The 17,034-nt window shown below is 43.3% G+C and overlaps 1 protein-coding gene across 2 annotated transcripts in view; it reads left to right on the top strand.

Moving 5' to 3' along the window:
* The window catches only part of bmp2k (BMP2 inducible kinase), a 45,172-nt gene that overhangs the window by 18,348 nt on the left and 9,790 nt on the right, over positions 1-17,034 (top strand). The window contains exons 3-15 of one of the 2 annotated variants that reach the window (XM_041042903.1): positions 1,148-1,253; positions 2,187-2,329; positions 4,696-4,817; positions 7,446-7,527; positions 9,913-10,045; positions 10,706-10,809; positions 10,897-10,976; positions 11,283-11,431; positions 11,772-11,962; positions 12,055-12,192; positions 14,199-14,440; positions 15,534-15,703; positions 16,004-16,123. In XM_041042903.1, the coding sequence (XP_040898837.1) occupies positions 1,148-1,253; positions 2,187-2,329; positions 4,696-4,817; positions 7,446-7,527; positions 9,913-10,045; positions 10,706-10,809; positions 10,897-10,976; positions 11,283-11,431; positions 11,772-11,962; positions 12,055-12,192; positions 14,199-14,440; positions 15,534-15,703; positions 16,004-16,123 (1,780 nt within the window). The remainder of the gene's footprint in view (positions 1-1,147; positions 1,254-2,186; positions 2,330-4,695; positions 4,818-7,445; positions 7,528-9,912; positions 10,046-10,705; positions 10,810-10,896; positions 10,977-11,282; positions 11,432-11,771; positions 11,963-12,054; positions 12,193-14,198; positions 14,441-15,533; positions 15,704-16,003; positions 16,124-17,034) is intronic. The other variant, XM_041042904.1, reaches the window with a different exon arrangement.

Consider the following 17,034-nt stretch of genomic DNA (forward strand, 5'->3'; position numbering starts at 1 on the left):
AATTCACGGTGTTTTATGTCATTAAAAGTTTAAATGTTCTCATTTATTCCGTAACCTACCGCGCATGTAGGACTTGGGCAACAACAGATGTCTCGTGTTAAACGTTTGACCCTAGTGTGTCAGTGAACAGCTCACTCTGAGCTGTTTGGCCAGCTTTGTGTGTCTGTTGACTGCCTCATCAGCTGGAACAATGTGTAATACTCACCCACACAGACCCACACACACAGCTGACCTTAAACACTGACACAGTTCTGGCCTTCTGGGACGTTGCCTTAGGTGTGTCGGTTTCCACAACACACAGCAGTCTCTCTCTCTCGTCTTGTGCTGCGATTCAACAAACACAAACACTGATGCTTTAATCCGGTGAATGAATCAAGTTGAGAAAGATTAGTGGAGATAAGAGATCAGCGTTGCATAAGAACATGAAAGAATACAAAAGGCATTCTTGCCACACAGTAGCTTGACTGCAGAGACAAGTTTGGACTGAATTCAGCTGGATGTTGTACGTTTTGGGATGTGTTCTCTAAGGACGCAATCACCGGCAATGGTTTCCTGCAGTATTTCTTTTTTGGTCGTTTGATTATTTGGATGCGGCCTCCACAGATTTACATTTACAGGAGCTGTAAACAAATGTCACAGGGACTCACAAGGCAAAATGTACTCTTTATTCATTCTGGTGGTTTATACAGCTCCAGTGTTACTGGCATAAGTGTAACTTCTCTAACATGACTGACTTGTCTCTCCCCTTTAATGCACTTTACATTTGTTGTTGCTTGTACCAGCAGAGCATTAAGGCGAGACTGCTCTGCTGTTCCTAATGCTTCATTTTAAATTGAACATTGCATAGCAATTTCTCACTGCAGAACAAAAATGGCAGAGGCACTACAAGTACAAACAGGAAATATTCATCAGCATTTCCTGAAAGAGGCAAACGTGTGTGTGAACAATCCATATATGTACTTTGAAATAGCCTCAGTATCTACCTTGGTTTGTGCGGTGGGACCTGCAGTATGTCCTTAGCTATTAAATTCTAGAGATACACAGCTTCCATCTTTAGAAGGGTCTTCTGTCTTCCTGTGCTGTACTTTTTTGAATACTTCTGTGTCTTTCTGTTGGGATTACTCCCATCTTTTCATCCCGTCTGCAGAAGGAGCTGTCAGGCCATAAGAACATTGTCGGCTACCTGGACTCCACGATCACTGCTGTGTCAGACAGCGTCTGGGAAGTCCTGATCCTCATGGAGTACTGTAAAGGTACAACCTCTCTGTTTGTAAATACACACATTCTGTGAAACCGTGACATGACCACCGTTTTTTTTCTGCTGTTCACACTTCAGCCTCTTTGAAGTTGTGGTTCAGATTTTTTATTTGGGTCAGCGTTCATTAGAATATGGGAATAAATAAACAGCTTTTTTTTTTTCTTTTTTTTTTTGCAAATTTGAGTTTTACTTTTTTTGAATCCATAACCATTTTTGCAAACCACACAAAGTTATACTATATTACACATTCTGACCAGCTATCTACATTTAGTTTAGCGGGTTTGCAGTTAAAGTACCCGATGGACAAAAGTCTGTTAATTTATGTTTTTTTAACATATGTAATAGTTAACGCTTTGTTGCTGCCTCTGTCCTCTGTGTGGCCTCTCTATTGATCGTGGCAGCTTGCTGGCTTAGCTTGTCTGTTTGGAAGGTTATTTTGAGGGGCTTTGCCCTCATTGGACAAGTTTAGATGCAAAACATTAGCCCGGTTCCTGAGGTGGTTAGATGGAGCCTTTACATGGTGATATATTTATTTTACTTGAGTTTTGCCTTTATTTTCAGGCACATGCTTTTATCCTTGACACGCTGTGCTGCATGTAAGCTAAAAGCAGAAGATACTGTCATGTACTCAACCAACACAACGACATTTCTTTTTTTAATGTTTGTGGCCTTTTGATAAGTTTACACAATATACAGCCTTGGCTGACTTACAGTGATTAATAGCAAAAGACTAAAGCATTTAGATACCATGTGCTGTCGTGTAAACATTGAATTTTAATCAGGGCATGCTCAGCTTGAGAGTGTTAATGTAAACATCCTTAAACAGGACATCTGAAACCTATCCCAGTGGGAAATCCTGTGCGAGGGTCAGCACACCTAACATGCTGGTCTTGAGTCCTAAAGCTGTCCTTCCACCTCTCTCCTGCAGCGGGTCAGGTGGTGAGGCAGATGAACCAGCGGCTGAATGTGGGCTTCAGTGAGGCCGAGGTCCTTCACATCTTCTGTGACACCTGTGAGGCCGTGGCCCGCCTGCACCAATGCAAGACGCCCGTCATCCACAGAGACCTAAAGGTGAAGAGAATCTTCCTGTCTCTCCTCCCTCTGTCTTTTTTGTCCTCCTATCAATACGACTACTGGTTAGATGGATCTTTTAGTTTATAAAATGTCAGAAAAATGCCCATCACAATTCCCCACACACTAGAACCCAACCTAGTTTGAATTCCTCTTGCCAGAATCTAAGTAGTTGCTACACAGATCTGAAACGGTCTTGAAAAAGCAAAAAATAATATTCCTGAAAGCACGTGCAGGCCTGCCATGAGCAGTTAAACTTCCCTAAAAGAAAAGGCATCTCAGTTTTACCCACACTGTTTGACAAGTTATGAAGTGTGGTGCACTGCACAAACAGAACAGTAATGGATTTCCAGAGATGTTGACAGAATCAAAAAGAGGAGCTTATGGATTTGCGCTACAACAGTTGGTTGTTAAATTTTTATGTCAGAGATGTTTACAGAGTTAAGTGATTTTTAAATCTGCTTGGTCAGCAGAAGAAAGAACACTTTGGTTTCAGTTCACTGCTTGTTCTGACTCCTCTGCTTCCTCTTACGCTCCCCCACTTCCTTTGCCAGCTTGTTCTCTTATTTCCTCTCCCTCCTCTCGTCCGATTACTCCCCTGTTCTTTGCTCATCCACCTCCTTTTCCTCTTTCTCCTACACCTACTTCTGCCAGAGCACAAAACTTTCTCTTTGCACAGGCCACTGTAGCTGGTACATCTTGTAATTCCTCACTAACTTTTAGCTAAGTTGAATTTTAGAGTAGAATTTCAAGTCAAGGGTGGCTATAAGCCAGATTTAACCTCATTTTGGTGATACTTGGAGACTAGTGGTAATTTCCCACCCTGGTTGAATTCTCCTTAGTGCCCCATCTGTGGGCTGCTGTACTCTGTCCAGTTGGACAAGCCTCTAAACAGAGCGGTTCCTTCAGCTCCACAGGCCTGTCCTCTGTTCGCTGTCTATCTGTTCAGCCTACATGGCTTACATAACATCGCAGGGACACAAAAGACCATGGAGGCCTAGTCACGCATCGCCAGGGAAAGTGAGAGTGCAAAAAAAGCCCCTTAACCCTGAGCTGTCAACAGTATTGAGACACTCTGTGTTGCTTTCATCAGCTCAGTTTTCCCTTGGACAGTTCACAAATCTTTTTCTCTTGAACCTCTTTTTGGTCTCTTGTGTGTCACATCTCTTACAAAATATTTTACTGGCTTTCTTTTTTCAGATGTTTCATTTTACATCTCATGACCTTGTTGCACTTTAAGCCAGTTTCATCTGTTTTCCTTTCATTTCTTTTTGTTTTCTTTCTGTCTCTTCCTCCTTCTTTGCTACTTTCCCTTTCTTTCATTTCTTTCTGTCATTTACTCATTCATGTCATTGCTCATACTTACTCTGCTGGTTTTACGTTGCTACTCAGGTGTGGAATCCTTCTACGGTGGCTCTAAAATAAAAGTGTTAACTAAAAACTACGGCCTGAAACCCCAAAAAAGAAACACATTCGATTACACACAAATATGAAACCTATCTGTTTTCAATCTGACTTGTTAGTGAAATTTGCCTTCTGCCTCCCAGGCCACAGAACAGCTATGATGAGACTCCTGTGGCAGAATTACTGTAATGAGAGCTTGTCTCACTGCTCTGTCACTGAGTATTAAATCAGTTTTGTACGTGGGTGTGGGATTTGTGAGTTTTTACAAGCGACTTTATCCACTAATTGTCATCCATGCTCATAATGATGTAATTGGAGATGAGCTTCGCCTTGTTTGTTTGTTCATCTGTCTGTCACACACTTTGTCAGAGTCTCAGCGGATGTGTTTTTGGTGAAACTTTGGAATGATGCGTCTCAATCGCGACTGTGGCTTTTGCTTTACTATACAGCCTGCAGATTTTCCATAGGGGCAAACTCTGCAGGCTGTGTCACAATGTTCCTTTGACATTAAACAGTAGACACTTGTGTCATCATTAGCTAAATTCAAAATATTTTTTTTATGTTGGCAGCTGGAACCCACTGCTCTAAACCCATTACAGTTTTTCTTGGACACATAAAAGAAGCAAGTTAGGTTTGTAAAGTTAACCAGGAGGTCAGTGACAGAGGGCAGAGGACACAGGATGACTGTCTGAGCAGGTTTAAAATATAAAAACCTCAAACACACACACCAACACACCCATATAAAACAAAAAAGGTCCAGAAGTTCTGGGGCTGCAGCTCTGTTGAATGATATTAGTTGGGTCAGGTTTTAGGTGCTTCAGATCAGTGACACTGTCTGCCACTGCATGTATACGCTATGTTGTTGGTATATCTTGTTGTTTTTATTAGATACTTTGCAATGTTTTCCTTGTATTTTGTTGTTATTTTAAAAAATCTAAAACCTCTGTCTGTTTCTTTACCAGGTTGAAAACATCCTTCTGAACGACCAGGGAAACTATGTGCTGTGTGACTTTGGAAGTTCCACTCACAAGGTTTTGCTGCCACATAAAGATGGAGTTACTGCTGTGGAGGATGAGATTAAGAAGTAGGTTTTGCTTGTTACTCATGTCACTCAGTACAGTAGTTAGTTAAACAATCACAATTACCTGCCTCTGTGTTCTGGCTGCTGGAACATTATTGTTTTGTCAAAGCGGCGTGTAAAGTTTACTCCGTCATGTAAAACCATGCCATAAATGACAGCAGATAGTGGCCCTTTGCACGACAGGAACCTGTGGAGAAACTCAGGCACTTTACCTGCATTTCAACAGCAGGGACATCCTTTCAGGTTTCACTCCTGACCCCTGAACCCTGCTGCTGAGATGGTTCTGAGATAGTAGATGGAGGAGCAGGATCCATCAAGGCACAGTTCACGCTACCGAATGCCACTGACTCGTCAAACTAATCCTGCCTCCAGATTACTACAACATGGGCTTTCTCACTTTTTAATGCAGATACATTCTGTGACTGAAAAAAATCTTTCAGCTTCTCTGGCGTTTTCAGTCCACTGCCGACTCTTCTCATCTCCTCTCCAGCATCATCCCAGCAAAACACAACTTGCTAAGAAAAATACAACTCTGTGTTTTGTGCGATGTGCAGAAATTGTGTCATAAACAGAGATAGTGCAGTGAACAATCATACTGCCGTGGATCTGTAGCAGATGACGGTGTATTGGGAGGTGGTAAATGTGATGCACCTTTGTTGTCTGAGCCCCCTGCTCATTGGCTGTGTGGTGTGTTGTGTAGTTGTAGTGAATGTGTTCTATAAATCACAGCAGTCCGATCAGATCTGTGTCTGTCAACTTTCTCACATTCAGAGCTGCTATAAAGTGCAGTGTGTGGTTTTTATCAGCAGTATATGACCCTGTGTAAACTCTCCTCTGTGATGACAGTGGTCATACGTCAGGCCTCTGAACCATGGTGATTCACACAGTCTTCATATTTGTATAACTGAGCCTTATTCCAAACACAACCAGCTGCTGTGATCATTATCAGAGTGACTGAATAGAAAACAAAATGAATATTTGGCTCTGTGTTACAGTGAAAGATGAACTAGGAAACCTTCGCCGACAGGTTCTGGTCGTTTTTTTTTCCCCCTGTGCGTCACGTAGAAGCAGAAGCACACGTTGCTTCCTCAAAGAAAAGTATGCTTTCAGAAAAAGAGATCCAACAAAGCCACTGCACACGGCTGCCAGCAAAGGCAGTGACGAGCCTCAGGAGTCGGCACAGACCAAAAACAAAGTTAATTAGTTAGTGAATTCTTTAGTGAATTCTCACCTTTAAAGGTGATGATGATGCCAATTTTGTGTTCACAGCTTATTTCAGTGGCCCCTAAGTAGCTTAAAAAAGTTATTACATGTTTAACATTGCAAAAAAAAATTAAGGTTAAATGTTCAGTGTTGTCAGAGTCAAAGCCTTGTGTCAAAAGCAGTCGTATTAAAACGGACTGTGGTCCAAATAAAATGCAAACACAGGGTTTTCCATGTTATATAGCTGCAAAACATGTATATAAATAACCTATATTAAATGAAAATAGGCTTTTTTTAAATTGTTTTCAACAATAACAGTCTGATCAAAATAGATGACAATTACAGGATTTCCTCTGCTGCGTAACAAAACACACATCTGTGCAAATAAGAATAAAAATGTAAACAGAGCTGCTCATCTGATCTTTTTAAATGTGAACCATCTTCAGATAATTGAACCATTGTTTTTCTTTTTACAAACCAGGTCTTCAATGTTTAAATACCATTGTGGTGGTGGGTGGCACTTTGTGTGATCGATATGTATGCAGTGACTGGTGTAGTGTAGAGGGGGATAGTATAAATCATGATTGGGGATGCACCGATCCACAAAGCAAATAAAGGTTTTTCAAATCTCAAACATCCCGAGGGGCGGAAGCTCACTCACGGTTCATCTTCTTCCTGCTGTACGTTGAAGGGACATAAGTCTGTGAGTAATATATTGTTGGTGTGTGAATTACCTGGATGACTTACCTGTTATGGTGTCCCGCTTTGGTTTATCGTTTGTTTAAAAGTGAATAGCGCGACCGATGCTAATGCGCTAGCCGGTCAATGGGATTCTCCATATTATGTTAGCATCGAGCTAATCGCTACTTATTACCACTTGTAGGTCGCGACGGAGCTTCCGCCCCTCGGTATAGCGGCTTTGCAAACATTGCAAAAAGTAGGTTAGCCACCCTGCTGCTCGATGCTCGCCTCCTAGCTGGCTGCAAACTGTGGAATGGATTTCCGGTACAGAGGCGAGTCTCAATGAGGCGCTGAGTAATGAGACACGCCGTTCAGGAAACCCATTCCACAGTTTGCGGCCAGTTAGCAGAGCAGCCGGCAGGGAATCACCTGTGGAGTCATTTCAGCAGACAACATTAAAGCAATTTCCGATCCGTGAAAAATGCTGGTATCGGAACCGATACCGATACTGGATCAGATCGGCCCCATCCCTAATCATGATACTGTCTGTAGGTACAATCTACATATTGAAGGGCTCACACTAAATGGCTTTACCAGTGTTTCCTCAACACCTCACATACAGGCTATCGATAGATGCTACCTGTGCAGCTCCACGCAGACAGCTGTCCTTTACTTTGCTCCATTGGTGCTCCATGTCATTTGAGCATGGAGCTGCCACTGACTAATTCCTGTTGCTGTGTCTCTCAGGTACACGACCCTGTCATATCGGGCGCCGGAGATGATTAACTTGTACGCAGGGAAAGCCATCACCACTAAAGCTGATATATGGGTAAGATATCACTTTGCATGCGTGCACAGTATCTGTGTTTATCTGTGTCGGCCAGGACACCCCTGCAGGGCTGATTTGTCCTGGCAGTGTCCTGGGCGTCATTCTGCCCTGACGGGTTCCCCTTCTCTCTCTCTCGCTTTTGCTCTCTCTTGCTCTATGTCTCTCTCTCTCTCTCTCTCTCTCTCTCTCTCTCTCTCACTGGCTCGCCCTGGGCTGTTTGCCTCCACCAGCTCTCCAACAGTGTTTTTCCCTCATAAAACATTGAGCAACATCATTCACAATAACGCCAGGACTCCATCTCATCCTGTTCCCCCCTCCCCGCTGCCTGCCCTCTCCTATTTTCCCTCCATTTAAGATAATTAGGCTCACTTGAGGACCTCGATAAGCTCGTGTGAAACGGGCTGATTCGAAGGCCCACGGCAGAGAGGCGGGAAGAAGGGCTTGGACGGCAGCCATTTTGAGGAGAGGTGTAAATTGATGCACTACAAACCCAGGGAGTTGAAACGGCCAACGCAGAAAGATGGAGCTGTTGATTGGATGCATTTAGCATGTAAAAGTTTGTGCTTAGATTGGACTTTTTCATATTCTGTTGTTTTACATCTTTGAATCAAGATCTAAGAATACAAATACGGCTGAAATGATGATTTTTTTTTTTAACATAATGCTTCATATTGTTAACAACTCTAGCTTCTTAAATGTGTTGGGAGCATTTTGACATTTACTTTAATTCTCCTGTCTCTTTGCATAAATTTGTCAGTCTGGACTTATAGTTATGAACTTGTATACATTTCCAAATGAACAGACAGGAGCTTTAGATAGGCTTTAAATAGGCAAATAGGTCCTCTGGTTGTAGGATGACAGCTACTGTGGGATGTACAACAAAAAAACACCAGCTTCCTGTCAACTACCCCCTATGTTCTCGCTTCCTGTTCTATCTTTGTGTCTCACACAAATGCCCTCTGCATATATTCATGCATGTCGGGGTTGCTGGTGGATATGCTGTCTGACACAGATTAGGTGTTTCGTATCAGACTGGATTAGCTTGTTTAGCGGAGAGCTGTGAAGAATATCTTTCTTCAGATTAGAGCACTTACAGGAAAACACTCCCTGAACGCTGTGGCTAATTCCAAAGTCTCTTTCATCTCCAACTGCATCATCAGCAAAAAGATGCCAGAGCCAAATACAGCTCCAACAGAATGTATGATTTGGGAGCGGAGCACTTCTGCATGTGGATTTGTTTGGACATCCACATTGCCAGGGGAGCAGACTCTGGGCAGCTTTTTAGCCAGTGACACAAGGAACTTTAATTCTTTACTAAGCAGTCCTGTGCAGTTCAGTGGGTAAAGAAAGACAACAATATCTGTCCCTCTTGGACAGATTCAAGTGGACGTGTTAAGTCGCTGTAAAATTTGTGTGTATTTTTCATGTATGTATTGTACATGTGATGAGCACTGATGAGTAACACCACTAAGTCTCGCTCAAGCTTTGGAAAAAAACCCACACAGATGGTAAAAGGTTAAAACTAACTAGCTAGTTACTACTACTGTGTTCATCTAATATCACTTATACACTGATGAGCCAAAACACTGTGACCACTCCTGCCTGATATACTGTTGGTTGTCCATGTTCCACTAAAACAGCTCCAACCTGTCGAGGCATTGACTCTGTTCTCCTGTGGTATCTGCCACCAAGATTTTATTAATAGATCCTTTAAGTCCAGTAAACTGTGACATGGAGCTGCTGTGGATTGGACTAGCTCCAGCCCACCCCCCCACCATCTGCGAGTGGTCTTAATGTTTTGACTCGTCACAGTATAGACTTCCAGTGTCTGCTGTCGAGTACTGTCTAATTTTCTTCCTCGATTCAAAACAACTTGAACATTCATTTAGAAACCGTTAGTAATTCAGCCACCATAGTTTAAATGATTCAGTAGTCGCTGTATTTTCATAGTTTCAAGGAAGTGAGGGAAGTACCTTAAGTTCTGACTGGTGTGACAGTTGCCAGTGCCATTCTTGTCTTAGTTTCTCTTTTTCAATGTGTTTCTTTTTCTTTTCAGCTGTTAGACATTTACTGGGGCTGAATATCAAAACTCAATTCTTTTACAGTGTCAAAAAACAAAATGAAATGTGTCCGCACCAACTAACAAAAACTTTCTTGCTCTCAAAATTGGCATCCAATGCTTGGTTGGATTCATATTCTTGTTGACTTATTCATTTTGAATCATAATTTTACTGGTTTTAAGCTGTGTATTATTTGGGCAAAGTTGCCTTGTTGTATCAAAACTTGGGTATTGCGTTGGCACAGGCATAAACTTCAAGTGATGCTGTACCTCTGAAAGTCACAGGGCTCAGGTGTTTTTCAAGACTCTTTCTGTTTTCTCCACAGGCACTTGGATGCTTGTTGTACAAGCTGTGTTTCTTCGCACTTCCATTTGGGGAGAGTCAAGTTGCCATATGTGACGGAACCTTTATCGTTCCAGATAACTCCAAATTCTCCTTCAAGTTGCACTGCTTAATTAGTAAGTTGTGATGGTTTAACATTGATTTATGATGTCAGCGTTTATTCTAATGATTACTACTTCAGAATTACTTTCAGTCGCTGTTTTAGTGAATCACTGTTTAGTGTGTGTTCTTTGCCTTTTGTGTCTGCTGAACAGTCTGTGAATTTGCTCGACATACATTTGGGCACATACTGAAACTGGACTGTTGACAGTGTCAAAGTCAAGTTACGAACACAGCTGTACAGAGTGCACCACAGAAGGTTGAGAAATCACAGAGTTTTCCGGAAGGAGCTCATTCTTTTTGTTTTGTCATTATCTAGATTGTAATTTACACCGATGATCTTGTTCTGCTCTTTTACCTTGACCTTAAAACACTGTTAGTGCTGTGCTCGCCCACACAGCGACTTGACTTCAGTTTTATTGTTGACCTTTTACACAGCTTGGCCTGTTCGAACCAGTCATGGACTGTCACTCATGGCAGCCTTGTGTGCTTTCAAGTTATTTCACTTCCCTAAATGTGTGCTGCTCCTGCTGCTGCTGGCAGAGGAGTTTCCTTTTTTTAATTCTTTGACCAATAGCTCCACCAAGTGGCAAAAGAGAGAAGATGCACATCAGTTACAATAAATCAGCCAGTGTTGCTCTACGTGCTGAATAAAACGACCTCTCTGTCTTTTCTAGGATATATGCTCGAACCAGACCAGGAGAAAAGACCAGACATTTACCAAGTGTCCTACTTTGCCTTCAAGTTAGCTGGAAAAGACTGCCCAGTGCCAAATCTCTTTGTAAGTCATTGGAACAAAGCAATCACAGCTGGAGTTTAGCCTTTTCACTCATTTTCTTGTCAACATAATTCTCCTGCTCTTTTCCAGAACTCTCCCATCCCTACGTCGCTCCCAGAACCTCTAACGGCCAGTGAGGTTGCTGCTAAGAAAAGTATGACAAAGGCCAGGTACGGCTCACAGACGGGAACAGTTTTCTTATTTTATTTTTTTTACTGTACACAAACTTGAATTAGTCCTGATAAATTCTATAGAATAATAATAAAAAGAAATTTAAAGGGGATTTTTGTGCTTCAGATAATTCTTCTTCAGGCTAATTAAAAGGATCAGATTACAATCATCTGGGTAGAACAACACATTAGACATCAGGATGGCACGAAGTGCACACCACACTGGACATACACCAGACTTTGAGGGGCACTGTTCATTTGTATTGACCAAGGAAACTCAAACCACGTTTTATTCCCCCTTTCCAGGATAACAGACTCTGTCGGCCCTACAGAAACATCAATAGCTCCCAGACAGAGGCCGAAGGCAGCAAACAGTAATGTCCTGCCCCTCGCCAACACCGTCACCCCTGTCAAGATGACCATGCCGTCTGCACCCGTCAGCAACGGCCAGAAAGGTTTGTTGAACATGAGTGAGACTGATATATCTGAAGTTTCCATCGTCTTGAAGTTAGTTTCTTATCTCTACACAAAAATGGAAAAGAAAACAGAATTTTAAATGTAGAAATTACACATACTGTACATGATTGCATATAAATCCAGAAAAGTAAAACCTGTACACCTGTAAACCTGTCGCCTGTACAAAATCCTTGGATGTCAGTTGGGCACACATAGATGTGATGTCCATACTCTGGCATTTATGGTTATTGTGTTTTTCAGTGTCATCACTGTGATGACAGGCTTTCAGTTATACAGTGTCCTTCTGTGCTTGATGTTGTGTTTGACTTGTCCGCTCAGCTCCCACCCCTGGCTCCGGACAGCCGTCCATGCAGCCCCAGCCGCAGCCCCAGCCCCAGCCCCAGCCCAGCAGTCAGCAGCACCGGGTCCTGCAGCAGCTACAGCCTGGCGACCTGCGTCTACAGCAGCTACAGCAACAACAAGCAGTGCAGCAACAACATGCAAATGCACAGCAACTACAATACCTCCAGGTATATCCACCACTCTGACAAACATGCAGCATTCTGGAGCTGTCAGTAAGAGGAAATGTTCAGAGTTTTAATCTCTTTTCAACCCTCCTCAGTACCAACAGGCCGTGCAGCAGTCCCTCCAGCTTCAGCAGCAGCAGGCTCTGCTCCAGCAGCAACAGCAGATGATGATACAGCCCATGTACCAGCAGCAGGTTGCTCAGGCCCAGGCCCAGGCTCAGTACGCAGCCATGGTGAGTGCAGTCAGAGGTTTGAGCCTGGTACCAAACGAATCGAATCTCGAATCTGATTTAAGGCCTGTGCTAAAAGCGACATCGATCAATTTGAATTTGCTTTTGTTCGCATTTAAGCCCATTGAAGCGTTTGAGGATGCTTCTAACTCAAAATCATGACAGAATTTCAGAACAGAAGATTTTATCCAAAACTGCAATAAATAGTTTGAGCAAATGACAGTGAAACACATGGAGACGCAGCATGAAATAACACGGAGCTGAATATCTCATTTAATGTCAGAATGGCCTAAAATTGCTCTCTCTGTTCCAAATACTGGCAGCCAGTCCTCTTCAGTCGACTCGCTTCACGTCTGTGCCAAACAGCATTGGAAGCAGACGCTCAAACTTCCTACTGACTCTGTCCAAATATTCAGAAAACTAGTATTTACACAGCTACTGAATCAAACACACAAACACAGGTCCTCCAAATACGCACTGTTAGGGCGGTGCAATTTTTAGTCTGTTTCCCACCGAACGCGTACCATCTGTTTTATTTCAGAGGCAATCTGGTCTGAGCGAAGCCACGAGGGGATCGAACAGAGGGTGAAATCGAGCAGTTTCCTCTGTGTTGCATCCTGACATATGAAGCGGTTCACAGACAGGGGAAGAGAGCACCTCTCAGAATTACTGTTCTTATTCCCAAGAAAACTGCTCAGCGTTTAAAAAGCAGTATTTTGTGTGTGAACGTAGACCTGCTCCTTACCGTGACGACAAAGCTTCGCTAAGTGACAGCAAATTTGTAATTCGTAGCATCAGCAGTGATGTGGTAGAGGATGGAACAACAACAACAACAAAATTAAGAGTGTGAGTTTTACCTCTGTACTCCTTTAATCTCCTTTAGAAAATTCACTTAGAAGTCCAAGGTAACACCAGCTTCCTCAGTTCCTCCAACCAAAAGCTTATGCTCGTCCCAGGTTAAGACAGATGGGTTATGATGGGTTTTGTTCTGGCAGTGAATTTTTTGAATGGGAAAGATTTTCACGTGAATTCTCTGATGGGGAAGGAGCCTCTTTGAAGAGGTCAAATCCAGATCTGTCAGGGGAATAACATTATGGTTGGAGAATCCAGTTATTGTTGTGTCTGCTGGTTTCATTCATAAAGGAACAGAGCTGCGAACTTGAAGTTTATTTTATAGTACATTTACTGTATGGTCCAGAGCGTACGGAGCCGCTGACATGCAGCACTGTACAGAGGTTTTAGGCACGAACAATAAAGTGAAGATTCTCATCAGTTTCTCCTTATCAATTAACAATAAACAGAAAAAACTAAATCCGACTGGTTTTGCTGTGACCCTCCCTTTGCCTTTATGACAGCACCTGTTCTCCTCTGTGTACCTGCACACAGTTTTTCCAGGTGCTTACGGAGTAGGCTGTTCTGGCATATTGGAGAACTTGCCTCAGTTCTTCTGTGGATTTCGTCTGTCTTAGTGTCTCTGACTGACTGACTCCATGATGTTGAGATCAGGGCTCTGTGGGGGCCAGACCATCTGCTGCAGAACTCCTTGTTCTTCTTGTCTCTGATGGTAGTTCTTTATGATTCTGGCTGTGTTTGGGCTCGTTGTTCTGCCGCGGATCAGACGCCTTCCTGATGGTACTGTGTGATGAATTAGAACTAGCCATCTGAAGTGCCTAAAACTTTTGCACAGCGCTGTGTGTCAGAATTGTGTGTTTTTTTTCTTCCTCCAAGTGGCCAAAAAAAAAAAAAAAGTAGCTTCAAACTTGTCAGCTGGCATTTGAGGTGACCCTTGCTGTATTTGTAAAATGGTTCATTTTTTCAGTTTGGTGTCCTACGCGTTGTTTGACTTTCATTCCCTCATCCCTCCCCTCCACTGTGTCCCCAGCTTTCCAAATCCAGAACTGGTTTCTAACAACATTTCATCATCTTGTTGCCATCATTGTGCGCCATGAAATCAAAGGTCCGTCCTTCATTCCCTTCCCCCTCTTCTCCCTCTCTTCCTTCCCTAACAGCTGCACCAGTACCAACAGGCTTTTGTCCAGCAGCAGCAACAACAGCAGCAGCATCACCAACATCCTCAACAACATCAGCAGCCGCAGCATCATCCCGCTCAGCAGCCTCTCCCCTATATGTCCTCCCCTCTTGAGTTCCAGATCCCCCTGAGTTCCTATAGCGCAACCACACCCACAGCTGGAGCTGGAACTGGCCAGATGGGGGGGCTATCACCTGTGGATCCCTCGTACACTAACCCCAGGTAATGTCCCAGAACTCACTGCACTGGTTCAAAGGTTAATGGTTCAAAGTGAAACCAAATCAAGTATTGGTATTCTGTTTGGTCCTGTTCCTTATTGGGAAGCCATTTTAGATCTTTCAAATAAAACTAAATAATGGTCAATTCTTGGGATAGGGCCGATCCAGTATCGGTATCGGGTTCCCATACCAACATATTTCACGGATCGGAAATTTCCGATCCATGAACCATGTCTGTGCTTTAATGTTGTCAGCAAGACAGCAAAGTGCAATGTATGCAAAGCCGCTGTACCGAGGGGCGGAAGCTCGCGACCTACAAGTGGTAATAAGTAGCGATTAGCTCGATGCTAACATAATATGGAGAATCCCATTGACCGGCTAGTCGCGCTATTAACTTTTACACTCAAACGATAAACCAAAGCGGGACACCACAACAGGTAAGTCATCCAGGTAATTCACACACCAACAATATATTACTCACAGACTTCTGTCCCTTCAACGTACAGCAGGAAGAAGATGAACCGTGAGTGAGCTTCCGCCCCTCGGGATGTTTGAGATTTGAAAAACCTTTATTTGTTTCTGCTACAAGAGCCAGTATACTTATTGTGCTGATCAGATCAAGAAGCCATTTTTATTTCTAATTTATTTGGAGAGGGGCAGTCTAAAAGAAGGTTACACTTTATGGGTATCTCTTGAATTTAATAAATATTGACTGTTAACAGGATTTCCTGTTTTTCTGACTTTCTTTTCTGACCTTATACTTACCTCACGTTGCCTTTTGGGACATACATACATTCGTACATATCATACTTGCCTGTAGAGAAGATTTATTACAGCATCATATAAAATCAACAGTAATGATGATAATATTAAAGCAAACAGAGCTCTGATATCAGCAGATATCCAAATTCAGGTATCAGGATTTGTGTTTCCCAGACAAAGCTCCTCATGGTCCAGACTTTTATCTTGAGAGGAGAAATGTCTTAAACTTCTCGGTTTTGGTTTTAAGTGTAATCTGATGTCGTCCTCGAGACAAAGCTGTGAGCAGCGGGTCAGTTCTAATCTTAACACGCTGTTTTATTGTCCACCCTCCACAGTAGAAACCCTCTCCTTGCCTCAGATGGGATCACCCCTCCCTCTCAGAGCTGCAACAGTACAGTCAGTAACCCCCCCGACATGTCGGGCTGGAACCCTTTCGGAGAGGACAACTTCTCCAAGCTGACCGAGGAGGAGCTGATCGACCGGGAGTTTGACATGCTCAGAGCAAGCAAGTGACTCTTTTATTCGGTTAATCATTTACTGCAGAACGTTTTTTCTTTAAAGAGAAAATATTCTCATGACCTTCAAACACATGAGCATATTTACCTTTTCCCTTACGTCCACCAGTGATTTTTACAGTACAGTGTTCAGTGTCAGTGTTTTACTCATTGTCTTTATTATTGTCTTTCATATGTTCGAGAGATTTGATCCATGTAATTAGAAAGAAAACTTTACCCAGGTGTCACACCTGTTCTATAATGATCCATGATGATCTAACGATCTTCTCTCTGTGACCTTCTACCTGCAGACAAGCCAGTGGAGAGAACGGCCAGCGTGGAAACGGACCGACTGCAGCCAGCTGCCTCCACCACCAAGCCTCTCCCACCAGAGGACCTGTTCGGCTCAGTCCCGTTTGTGGCCAGCGCAGGCAAGTCTTAGAGGAGTCTCTACCATGAGGACCCAACACTGTGGAGCCACCTGCCCCCCCTCTCTCTCTCTGCCCTCTCCTGCCCCCTGTCCAGCTCTTCTGTTCCCACCTGACCTCCAGTCAGGCTCTCCTTTGCCAATTAGACCCCACAGTGGGGCAGTGAAACCTAAAGATCGGTCAGCTTTCTGTTTTGTTTCCCATTGTCAGTCGGCAGATTAGCTGTCCTTCTGTTGTCAGTATAAAATATAATGAAAAGGTGCTTTTAAATTAGAAAGGAAAGCAGCTGTTGCAGGTGCATCAGTGAAGCGGTACAACCACTTTCTGAATTCACTGCATTCAGCTCTGGCTTCTAATAATGGGCTATACTGGATTATACTGGGCTATACTGGGCTAGGTGGCGATCACATTTAACTGCCTTGCTGTAACAAACCTTTATGCAAGTCAGCTGGAAGAAGTGTTCGAGTCTCCTCTGTAGCTCCCTGGGTGAAGCCAGGCACCACCTGTGCCAGGGTTTGGGGTTACGTTCCCTGTCTTGTTGACGTGACTGAAGCGAGGTACTAACACGTGGAGTTCTCACTGTGCGGGCTATAAAAAGTCAAACGCTCTCGGTGAAGCACTTTGCATAAAATTACAGTTTTTTCAGTGCAGACAGAAACTTCCAGCTCACTGTGTCCAACAAGGAGCACAGGTGGATAAAATTGGTGGATGTAGCTGTTAGTAGTCGTTTGTGATCAGTCCTCTCTCCTTTTTAATTTTTTTTTGGTTGTTGTTTATCGTGCCCCTGATGCCGCCCCTCCCACAGTAATTATTTCTCATGTTGACGACCAGTTACTCACTCTCTGCTTATGTTGATTCCTCCTCAGATGTTCTAATGATCTCGCCTCAAGTTGTACGAACAGGGCTGTGATCTT

This window comes from Toxotes jaculatrix, chromosome 7, assembly GCF_017976425.1.
Source record: "Toxotes jaculatrix isolate fToxJac2 chromosome 7, fToxJac2.pri, whole genome shotgun sequence".
NCBI classification, from domain to species: Eukaryota; Metazoa; Chordata; class Actinopteri; family Toxotidae; genus Toxotes; species Toxotes jaculatrix.